Below are 12,240 nucleotides of genomic sequence, written 5' to 3'. Positions count from 1 at the left end.
AGTTCTAGTTCCTAGCTCTTAATAGTTCAAGAAATAAAAAATAATATGACTCCAATTTTGAAAGATAGATACTTGTAACTGAACATTCCCTTTCTAACTTTGAATGTCTAAAATCTTGCCTCCAAAATACCCCAGGCCTTTTCTCCTATAAAAAATTTCTCCTTGTTTATTATTTTAAAGACAACCTGTCCTTGCCTATATGTTCCTCTTGGCAATGGGCAATAAAAATGTATTTCTGACCTTCAAACTGCATACTCAGTTTAATAAGGGAACCAATCTTGTTCAGGGTAGGCAATCCAATAAACCCAAATTCTGAAGAACCAGAAATAGTCTTGGTGCTTTAAATCTATCCAGTAGGTAGATGTAGATGATGGAACATAACCCTGGCTTTACTTTTTTTTTTTTTTAAACAATCTCAGTTTAGGGCTAAGCCTGCAAAAGACCTGAATAAGGTTGTTGACTATCACTAAAATTTCTTCTGTCCCAAACAGAGTGTAGGTCCTTACACTCCAGCTTCAAACTTATCAAAACAAAAAATGAGTCTGAGTTAAAAATACATTTATTTGGGCCCGGAGAGATAGCACAGTGGTGTTTGTCTTGCAAGCAGCCGATCCAGGACCAAAGGTGGTTGGTTCGAATCCGGGTGTCCCATAAGGTCCCCCGTGCCTGTCAGGAGCTATTTCTGAGCAGACAGCCAGGAGTAACCCCTGAGCACCGCTGGTGTGGCCCAAAAACCAAAAAAATAAAAATAAAAAAAATAATTTATTTACTGTTGGCTGCCCATTTCAGCAGGTTCATCCTTTCCTTCCTAGCACTTCTTCCCAAAGCTCAGCAAGATACTCCCAGAGGATCCAGCAAGCCAATAATTAATGACATAGCTAATGAATTTAAATCAAAGTACAGAGATGATTATTAAAGATTATGTTTCTATCTTTAACAAAGTTTTTTAATACAGCCATTCTAATTTAGGAATACACTTGTGTTTTGTCAGCTTATTCTAACTCTCTTTACCAAGGCCATCATTTTCTCTTAAAGCTATTAGCACTGAAGAGAAAATGAATTAAGCAAGATGAACACTATCAGCCATATAACCTCCCCTATCCTATGTGCCCCAACCATAACCACATTTCAATAAAGCACAAATACTTCCAGGGACAGACAAGGAACCTTTGAAACTAGAAACAAAAATTCTTATGCAAAAGTTTTCTGCTACAGAATAATGAGGACTGAGTTGAAATTCTTTACCTTTCTTTAGCTTTTGGCTGCTGTTGGCATAGAACAAAACAAACAAAACAAAACAATTTATATAATGTGCTCTATCAGAGTTTGGGAGACTTTTACAGTTATTTGAATAAAGAAAAAAGAAACCTATGAGCAAAGGAATCAAACTCACGTTCCTTTTTTCTGTGAGTTAAAGATCTACTAATGTACCAACTAATGAAAATTTGAAGTATGTTGTATTATGACACTCAGTTATTAACCCAAAACAAAGGCGTTCCCCCATCTTCCTCTTTCCAGTAAATCTATCTTTTGATATATAAAAGTCCACCTGGATTACTCTTAACCTTCCCCATCCCATTCTGGCGTATGGGTTGTTCAAAAAAAGTGATACTATAACTCCGAGGTGTAGACTCCTTTTACAGTGGTTACTACCATATTACTTAGTATTCTAGGCTTGAAAATTATAATTGTTTTAAGAATGTTCATTCTTTTTTCAGCGCACACGCACGCACACACATACACACACACACACACACACACACACACAATTCATCAACGCTGATTTCCTCCAAGGAATTAGAAAACTTTTATACCTGATATACCAGCTTTGTATTTTGAAGCACTTTGACCCGTCACATCAGGGAGCAGGCATTTGGGAAGAGGGTGTGGTGTTAGAAGTTTGTATGCATGAAACCATTAACAGTATTGTAAATCAGTGTCAAATAAAAAGGGTCAGCTTTTCAACTGCATGTTGAAAATCTTTGCCCATCTGTGTGTGTGTGGTGGCCACCCCCATGTTTGCTTAATGTCCATCAATATTGTACATTACCTAATATCTATGTTGTATATAGGCCTTCCTATTCAGAATATGCTTGTTATCCATCAGTTGGAAGCATCTTTGAATGAAAACATCCTCTGAATTAGTGCCTTAGACCACCTGTTTGCCACCCTAGGGTGTGGCCTGGCACTTTCTAATATAGACCCTGGGTCTCAGGGGAAAAACCGTTTGTGATTTTGGTTTTTCACCACTGAGCTATCTGCTTCTTAGGAGTGGAGGCTTTATGTGTGGGAGTTCATGAACCTGTTTTATCCCCTTAACTATATGTGGATAATTTCCTGTGTCGGTGTTTGCTTCCAGAACCACGTCTCTCCAATGCCCTGAATTTGGGGCATGAGGCTTCCACTTCAGTATGTCATTAATATTTTTGGGCCAGAATGAAAAAGTACAATATAGGGTGCTTGCCTTGTACTCTGGTTTGAAACCTAGTTCCCTGGGTGGTCCCCTATGTACTGCCAAGAGTGATACCTAAGCACAGAACCTGATTAAGTTCTGTGTACCACTGGGCGTGGTCCCCAAAAATTTAAAACAAAAGTGCATAATTCGATTCTTCACTGAATGTCCTAACTCATAATATTAGAATATACAGTATGTGGGACCGAAGAGATAACACAGCGGTAGGGTTTTTGGCTTGCATGTTGCTGACCCGGAAGGGACTGGATCTATTCCAGGCATCCCATATAGTCCCCCAGCCTGCCAGGGGTGATTTCTTAGTGCAAAGTCAGGAGTAACCCCTGAGCACCGCTGGGTGGCCCAAGAACAAATCAATTAATCAATATATAGTTTTAAAAAAAGAAAAAAATAGAATTACAATATCTGAAATAAATCTATTATTCTTTAATTGCTTTACAGTTAGGGAATTATAACAAATGACCAAAGGCTAACAAAACCTAAGAACTGGTCTAAAGGACTGAACTGGCCATATGTGAGAAGGGGTGTGGGAGACCACAGGGAAATAATGGTGAAGGGAGCAGACATTTGGGAGGAGGGTGTGGTGTTAGAAGTTTGTATGGGGGCCCGGAGAGATAGTACAGCAGTGTTTGCCTTGCAAGCAGCCGATCCAGGACCTAAGGTGGTTGGTTCCAATCCCGGTGTCCCATATGGTCCCCCGTGCCTGCCAGGAGCTATTTCTGAGCAGACAGCCAGGAGTAACCCCTGAGCACCGCCGAGTGTGGCCCAAAAACCAAAAACCAAAAAAAAAAGAAAAGAAAAGAAGTTTGTATGCATGAAACCATTAACAGTATTGTAAATCAGTGCCAAGTAAAACACTAACATTTTTTTAAACTATGAAAATTTAATATAGAAGAGCAAGAGGTTAATACAGAAACTTTGCACTTTACAATCAGTTTTTTATTTTTTTTATTTTTCAGTTGTAAACCTACAATTGCTCAGAAAATAAAAAGGAAAACCAATGGAGCCAGAGCCATAGCACAGTGGTAGGGTGTTTGCCTTGCACGCGGTTGACCCAGGACAGACCTAGGTTTGATTCCCAGCATCCCATATGGTCCTCCAAGCCAGGAGGGATTTCTGATTGCATAGCGTCACATGGTGTGGCCCAAAAACCAAGGGGAAAAAAAAAAAAAAAAAAGGAAAACCAAAAGGTTACGAGCTGGAGAGACAGCTCAAGTGATACAGAACATGCCTAGCATGCACAAGGCTGAGTTTGGTCCCTGTAACCACATGGTGCTGGAAGCTCCTGAGGGCCAACAGACATAATGCTGGTGTCTAGCGCACCATTAAGGTGACCCCAACCATCACTAGACCAAGCACAACAATGAAAGGCGAGAACATAAAACCATTAGGACTGTAGCTGTAGCACTCAGCCACGCATCCTCTTGAATGGTTCTGTGCCTCTTATCCTATTACAACACTACTGGGTAAGGACTCTATTAAACACAAAAGTACAGAAATACAATTTAAAAATAAGGAAAAATATAATATGGTAGCAATGAGAATGGTTACTTTATAAATCTTATGGTCTTATCCACATGAAAGTTATCAACTAGTTTGGTCTTCAGGGAACTCTTCCTTTGAAGATTAGCATTTTTTTAAGCATAGTTTTTAAGATTAGCATTTCTAAACATTTTTCAGCTAATGGCTTCCTTCAGACTTTGTTTCTTTCCTGTGGTATCCTCCTCACACTGAATCTAGTCTCATGCCATGATTTCCCATTTATGTGATTTTTTTCCCCCTTGAAATTATTCTTGGGGTTCACAGGGGCCTATATGGTTGAGAAATGTTGACTTCTATTACTCAATAGATAATCAAACAGTATTAGAACTTAAGATTGTTTTAATATTATTGACTCCTCAGAGACCAACTATCTAGTCACTTGGTAAGTCTTTTACCTTACATAAAATATAAATAGCTTTACAGCAAAAACAAGGCTGAGATTGGCCATATTGTCTTTAACATAATAGGGATAATAATAACCATATAATTACATATAGAGAAAAATGAGCAATTCACAGATGATCATATTTTTTTGTTGTTTTTCTTGGGGCCACACTCAGTGATGCTCAGGGATTATGCCTGGCTCTATACTCAGAAATTACTCCTATCATGGTTTGAGGGACCATATGAAATGCTAGAAATAGAACAAGGGTCAGCCACATGCAAAGCAAGCACCTTATAAGCTGTTTCTTCCCCTCCCTCTACCCCCCCCCGATGATTATATTTGCTAATAACTGCATATTTATAGGTATGAAACAATAATGATATCCCTAAAGGGTGACATGCCTCCCTTTGTACTTTATATGATATGCTTTTAGTGGCTGCATATAAATATTTCCTTGTAATTTTGGATTTTCTACTTTACAAATGAAGACTATTTATGAAAAAGACTATAGGAACACAAACTACACAAACATGAATTAATATACACAAAAGGAAGGTGGTCTGGGAATGAGTGATCTTTCTTTTCTCTTTTCCATGTTAAATATTGTTAGCAGCCTTTGGGCACAGAGTTTTTCGAAAGAGATGGCATCAAATTCTTAAACTATAGAATACCAACTTAAATAGTAGTTCCTACCAAAAAACTCAGTAAAATCAGCAATGGCTATTGAAAAAAAAAAAAAAGAATGCCAGTATCTATGCTATATTGCTGGCTTTCTATTATTCCTCCCACAACAGGTTTGCTGATCAATAGAGAAGTCAATTAGGGCTATAGACATTCTAGCTAGACAACTATAATTCCTATGTGTTTCTACAAGACCTCAGAGGCTTGCAAGAGGTCACAATTAAGTTCCAGGACATCCCATCCCATGGTCTTAGGAAACAAAGTGTGATCATTGGAGATTAATTGTAGTTATTTCCAGGAACTTAACAATGGCCTCCTGATAATCTCTATCCCCGTCTGGAAGTTTTAAAGACGTAAATGTCACAGGAAACTGCTTTACATGCCAACTGCTGCCACAACCTGTTCTACAGCATATCTCTATATCTATTACAAGTACCAGACATACTTCATAGGTCTAGCCATTGTCAACAAACAGGCCAGCTGGGAAAAGAGCCAAAAATCTTTAGTTGGAAAATTTTCAAGATAGGCTGATACTCTGGTTTAGTCTTTTTAATAAAGTATGTTTAAAGCAATATACATAATAAATTAAGAGTAATAGTCACCAAAGGGCCCCATAAGTGTTATTGGATTTGTGAATCTTTTAATAACAACACTATTATTATTGTTGTATCTTCAAACCCCCCCAAAGCACAGGAGATCTTAGTTTGGATCTGCTGCCTGAATTCTTGATCTAACTAACACCTATCCTCACCCTTAACACAGATCTCACCTTCAAAAAATCCTCACATACAACAGAACACGAAGACTCTGGTGATCTATATTCTTCATTTTTCTGCCATTTTCTGGCTTCAAGTTATGTTAATAGCCTTCTTGGCTACTATTATTTAGCACAGTAATATGGTGTGCCCCTCAAATTAAAGAGAGGAGCTTGAATACTTTCACCTTACTTTTGAACAGTATTAAAATATGAGAAAGAGTCAAACTTATCTCAAAATCAACTCCATCATTCCAATACAGAAGCCATATATCTCAGCTCTCATTAAGAGCCCAGGTCCAGCAATAATGATGTGGAAAGGCCCTGGAAATCAACCTAAAATCAAAGCCCCCAAAACTGCCCTATTACCTATATTCAGTCTATAAATATTTACTGACTCCAACCAGTTGTAAAAGGCTCCATGGACCATGATTTTCTTCTGCAGGAAGCTATTCTTTGTCTATCTCTGTACCTGTACTTTCTATCCTTTCTTCTGTGCCTCTCACCAGGAAGATCTTTTCTGGTGTCTGTGAACAAGTTTTCTTCCTCAAATGAAGGCCCTCCCTAGGCCAAGATCAATAACTTCTCCCCATAATTAGTATTACTTAACCTGATTTAGGTCTAAACCGCTGCTGAAATTTTTTTCTCGAGGGCTCACAGACTTTGCTACTTAACACACTTGCATTCTGACAGACATTTAACTGTGTATTACTTCTGAGCAGCGGTTCTCATTTTATGTGTTTCAGAATCACCTTAATAAAGGAGTAAATACGTAAATTTCTGAACTAAAGAGGCTGCATTTCTAATAAGCTCCCATGTGATACTCAAGTTGCTAGACTGGAGACCATGCTTGGGGGCCCATTAATTACCTCTGAGAATCTGATGAAAGCTACAAAAACTGTAGAGATAGTAAATTCAGTGTGCAATTTTAAGGGATATATGGATCCCCATTTGCAGATACCTTCTGCTCTATACTTCTTTCTAAGAATTTTTCTTTTTTTATATTATGTCTAGAATGGACTATAGCAGTGCTGATTTTGGTGTGGGCATAAGTGGAACGATCTCAAAAGCATGAAAATAAACTGCTTAGTACTGGAAAGTCAGTTCTGTCCAGTGAGGAACCTCTTCAACTCTAAGGGTCCCTTTCACGTGCATGTGATCATTTTTTCCCCATTTAATTTTCAGAAAAAGTTTCAGCTCTTAATATTTTTACTTCTAAGATAAAGTATTTGCTTTTTAAACAGATCTAAGTGAATAGTTTGCTCTAAATATAAGTATAAATAAATAAGTGAAATGAACGACAGCAATGTTTTAAGGAACGACCAGGAGGAATAAGGAATACTGATTACAAAGTACCTACAATATTCATGAAGTGGCATAGTGTTATTTGAAACAGAACCTGGATTATTTATAACTATGTACTACAAATGCAAGAGCAAGCACTATAAAGAGTACTAAAAGTATTATAGGTATGAGGGAAAAAAATGTAATCACATAAAACGCCCAATTAAAACTGGAAAGAGAAAAAGGCAGACTAAAAGGAAATAAACAAGGGCAATAAAAAACAGTAACAAATAAATGTCAATAATTACTTTAAACATCAATTATCTAAATGTGCCAATTAAGCAGGAGAATGAGAAGACAAACTCCCGATTGGGAAAATATATTTGCATAAGACATTATCTAATAAAGGATTAGTATCCAAATATAAAAAAATACACACCCATAATTTTATAGGGCTGAAACTAATGGTAAGCGATACAACTTGATTTTTAAAGCTATTAAGTAGAAATCTAGAAATTGAATAAAAACATTAACATCCTTATTAAAAAAAAGGGGGGTGCAAAAGACTTGATCAGACTCTCCAGCATATACAGATGGCAAATAAACACAAGAAAAAATGTTTCACATCACGTCATTAGAGAAGTGTGAATCAATTTGTTGAGACATAACTACATACCTATCAAAGTAGCCCATATCCTAACTACTGAGTCACCAAGTGCTGATGAGAAATTGGTGGGAATTCAAAAATGGAATCATCACTTTAGAAGACAGTTTTGCAATGTTTTACAAAAGTAAACATACTGTTGTCATAGATGTATTCTCCTTGGTCTATATCCAAATGAGGTCAAAGAGTATGTTTACACTACAGCCACATGTGAATGTCTACAGCAAGGATATTCATCATTACCAAAATTTAGAAGATAGCCATAATAAAAAAAAAAAAGTATACTATCTAGCCAATGGAATATTATTCAATACTAAAAAAAAAATCTTCCAAGCCATGAAAATACATGGAAGAAATGTAAATGCACACTGCTGTCAAAGAAAGTAACCTGAGAGATGCCATACTATAGAATTCTAACTTAATACTATTTGGAAAACGCAAAGTTTTAGAATCAAAATAAAGATTAGTGGTTATAGAGGTAAGGAAGCAGAGTTTGAAGTGCAGAGTATTAAGAACTTTAAGATAGCCATCACTTAAGACTTTGAAAAAGCTCCTTGGAATTACTAAAACTATTATTATAGGCAAGGAAGTGCTTTGGTAAAAAAAAAAAAAAAAAAAAAAAGAACAAAACATTAGATTAGGACAGAACTAGAGTAAAATCTTGATTCTGCTTTTCTTAAAGGCATGCCCACTAACTAAGCTTCAGCTTATTATAAACTTGGGGATTTTATAAGAAAATTACTTTTCTTTTTCCATTCCAGGCAAAGGTAATATGATCCTTCCAGAAGGAATGTAAAGGGAAGTGATCCTACATTTAAGGCCACCGATTTTTATTTTTGGTAAGGAACATGTTGAATATTGAAGAAAATAAAAAATTGAACTCAATAATTTCTAAGATGCCCTTAAATGCAGCAGTTCGTATTTATGAACTCTAATCATCAAGTTACTGTTCACTTATATTTTCTCATATATTAAGCTAGGATTTCTTAAACTTTCCCACTTGCAACTCCTTTTACTCTAAGGAATTTTTGTGACAATGGGTATCTGGGCATATAAATAGGTATTCTATCCAAAGGTTTACTGATAATAAACTATAAAGAAATTTACCTTAAGGGCCAGAGATAAGTATAAAAATTAAAGTTAAAAGTTAAAGTTAAAGAGGTTAAAGTGCTTGCCTTGCACGTGGTTGACCCCAATTTAGTCTTCAACACTACATAAGGGACCCAAGTATTATTAGCAGGAGTGATCCCTGAGCATAGCTAGCATTGTCCAAAAGCAAGTTTATTTTAAAAAAGATTTCTAGAAGCTAGAGTAAAGGAGTTAAGATCCATGTATTCCTTATCCTGCTTTGATCTCCAGCACATGGTCCCCTGAGTATATCAGGTGTAGCCATGAAGTAGCCCACTGCAGCACCATAGGATGTGGCCCTAATGCTATCCCTGTGGGCTGGTAACCCTGGCACCACTAAGTCCAGGCAGAACTGCACCCTCAGGTCCTTGCATTGAAGAGCCAAAAGGATTGGCTGAGAATGAACACTGCTTGTGATAACCCCTCTAGCAAAAAACTATGGACTTTATAAAAAATAAGCTATATGGGGTCTTTTTCTTATAGCTTAATTTAACATAAATTCCTTAAGCTAACATCTTTCTTTATTCTCCCCTTTCCTTTAATTCCTTTCTTCTATGGTGCTCACACTGTCGTAAATACTATAAATATCTTTAAGAATATGTATCATTGCCCTTCCTTCAAACAGACTGTATAAAATAAATCTTGACAATCTCTTTCAACCAGTGTCGACCAGGTGCAAGGCAAGCAACTTACGCCCTTAAATTATTTCTCCACTCCTGTTTTTATTTTTAAAATATTTACCACGCTTCCCTCAATCTACAATCCTATATTAAAAACTACAGGAACTGATTGTAGTTAAGAATGTCTGAATGTGCACCAATGTTCTCAAAATTATCCCTAAAATGTCACGCCTTATGGATATGTAAATTATCTAGGCACCAAAGAATTTCAGTTGAACATACCTCCTGTAGAAGCCGTGGATCCAGGCAGTCACCATCATCATTAAACATAGACTCCCAGCTCTCCTCAGCAGCAGCCTTTCCCTCCATGGGAGGTGTTTCTACCGTCTTCAGTTCCATGGATGTACTCAAGGATACTGATGCTATATTAGCAAAAGGCACGTCCAATTCTATACTCTCTGAGACATCTTCCTCTTTTGTTTTGGACTCCTCAGCAGTTTTTAGTTCACACAATGTCTCTGTTATACCATCTAGATCACTGCCTAAGGCATTGTCTGAAAACGCTTTGGCTCCATTTAACATACTGAGTTCAGAGTCCAAAAAAGTGTTACAATTACTATCAGTAATCTTTTTTATAGGTAAGAAGGAAGCACAATCTGACATGCTCTCTGTCAACTTTCCTGTTGACTCTGTGAAACTCGATGAAATATTTTCAGCAGGAATATCTGAGCAAGCATTCAGGTTCTTGGAATTTTCAGGGGCGTTTCCACTTCTAGCTACAGGAAAAGGGGCTGCATTTTCACTCATTTCTATGTATTTTGAGAAATCATTTGTGTTGCTGCAAGTCTCGTCAGCTGTTCCAACTGCAACTACACAAGGGCTACCTATAGTTATCTGACCAGATATGGCATCTGTGATGCCCGTCATACATGACTTACTGGTAATGTCATCTACACTCTTAGATTCATTACCTGTAGCTCTATGAGCAAGGACAGTTGTATCAGAAGGTTCATACTTCACACATAACTCAGCAGCCATGTCATCATTCTCCTTATATTCTGTAATCACTATTGGATCTAAAATGCCATTTGTCCTTTGTAATTTACTGGCTACCATCATTTCAGGAGAGACATGACTCATAGTCTCAGGAATGGATTCTATGTCTTTCTGACCTAAGATGACATCTGTATTGCTGGCTCTATCAGCTTTGAAGTCTGCACAGGCTTGATCGGTGGCACCATCAGGGCTTCCTGGAACAGAAACAGTTGTGATGCTTCCACTGCTGAACTTCAATGTTCCATCTGTTATTTGCTTACCAGATTCAGAGTATGGCTTTACTGGTGTGGTCATACTCTCGGGTTTTATATCCAAAGTTAAAACTTCAGGTACCTGGGATAGTATTTCCATAATCTCGACATCTGTTCCGATTTTGCTCTCCAAATCTCTGTCATCAAATGTTTTCTCACTTAGATCATGCCTATTGATATCACAGATTTTCACATTTTGGAATGTTTTGTCTAGAATCTGCAACTCACTGATTTCTGAACAAGGTTGTGATAGAAGCAGTCTTTCTTGTCCTGTCACACCTGCAGTTTCAACCTCCAAACCATCTGTGTTCTCTGGTTTACAATGTATCTGCAAAGGTGTGTTTGATAAAACCCCAGGAATTGTGTCTCTGAGATGACAGTCTAGGGGTAATACTTCTTTGGATTCTATGGTTCCTCTTTTAGCACAAATTCTATCTTTATTTCTTTCTTGAAGGCGTGTGACTTTCCTTAATTTTGTGGAAGATTTCTTTCCTTCTTTATGATTGTGCTCTTTTTTATCAGGATTAATACTTTGTCTCTCAGTTTCTGGTTTGTCTCTAAAGATGTCTTTTGGTGAGAAACCATCTTCCTTTCGTTCTTCCTTTATCGTGGAGTTAGGTGGATCACCATTTCTCCCCTCTTCACTTGATTTGATGAGGACTAAACCCCTTCGAGCTTTTGGTACATAAAGTGCCATATCAGGTCTTCGGACTCGAACTCTGCATCTCTCTGCTGCTTGCTGCATGGCACCAATTTAATCTGTAAGGAAAGGAAAAAAGTACTTAATTATCAGAAAAAAATTACAGTGTATTGAACCAAGAGACGTTTAAAGCCTAGGTAGAGGGCATACGAATCCATCCCACAAAAACCCTTAAAAGAAAAAAACTGCCATAAAATACTGTAATCAAGTAAGCAAGGAAACTCCAGAATAACTCAGAAGCTATGGATTTTATCCAAATATCCTCTTCTTTTTCCCAAAAACCTCATCCTGCTGAGTCCTCTGCACAGATTTTGAACAAAAAAACTTGTCTTAGGCTGAATTAAAACCAGATTATAATGCGAACCTCCAAGTAATACAACCACCTCCATAGCCTAGAAGTTCAGAATTTATGTGGAAAAGCATACTCAAGAAATATCCCTAAAATACATTTGCTTTTCACAAATAAATACACATAAATATGATTTTTAAGAAAATTTAAACAGGAGTAACTTGAATGTGGGCTAGAAAATGGATGAGTCAGGGATGATTTTATAGAAGATGTTGCTTTTGAAGAATGATTTTGTTGATCTCATTATTGGGTCACACCTGCTGCTCAGGGGCTACTCCTGGCCCTGTGCTCACGCATCACTCCCTAGAGTGCGTGGGGGACAGGCCATATAGGGGTCAAATCAGGGTTAGCCAAGC

At 37.3% G+C, this 12,240-nt stretch overlaps 1 protein-coding gene across 2 annotated transcripts in view; it reads right to left on the bottom strand.

The window, feature by feature from the left end:
• R3HCC1L (R3H domain and coiled-coil containing 1 like) overlaps positions 1–11,589 on the bottom strand; it is a 47,627-nt gene extending 36,038 nt beyond the window's left edge. For both annotated transcript variants that reach the window (XM_049790842.1, XM_049790843.1), the window contains exon 1: positions 9,811–11,589. In XM_049790842.1, the coding sequence (XP_049646799.1) occupies positions 9,811–11,580 (1,770 nt within the window). In that variant the 5' untranslated portion in view covers positions 11,581–11,589. The remainder of the gene's footprint in view (positions 1–9,810) is intronic.
• Positions 11,590–12,240: the final 651 nt, after the last annotated feature.

Source organism: Suncus etruscus, chromosome 17 (assembly GCF_024139225.1).
Source record: "Suncus etruscus isolate mSunEtr1 chromosome 17, mSunEtr1.pri.cur, whole genome shotgun sequence".
Taxonomy (NCBI): Eukaryota; Metazoa; Chordata; class Mammalia; order Eulipotyphla; family Soricidae; genus Suncus; species Suncus etruscus.
Note: the sequence above shows the minus strand (reverse complement) of the source record. Positions and strands in the feature narration are given on the sequence as shown.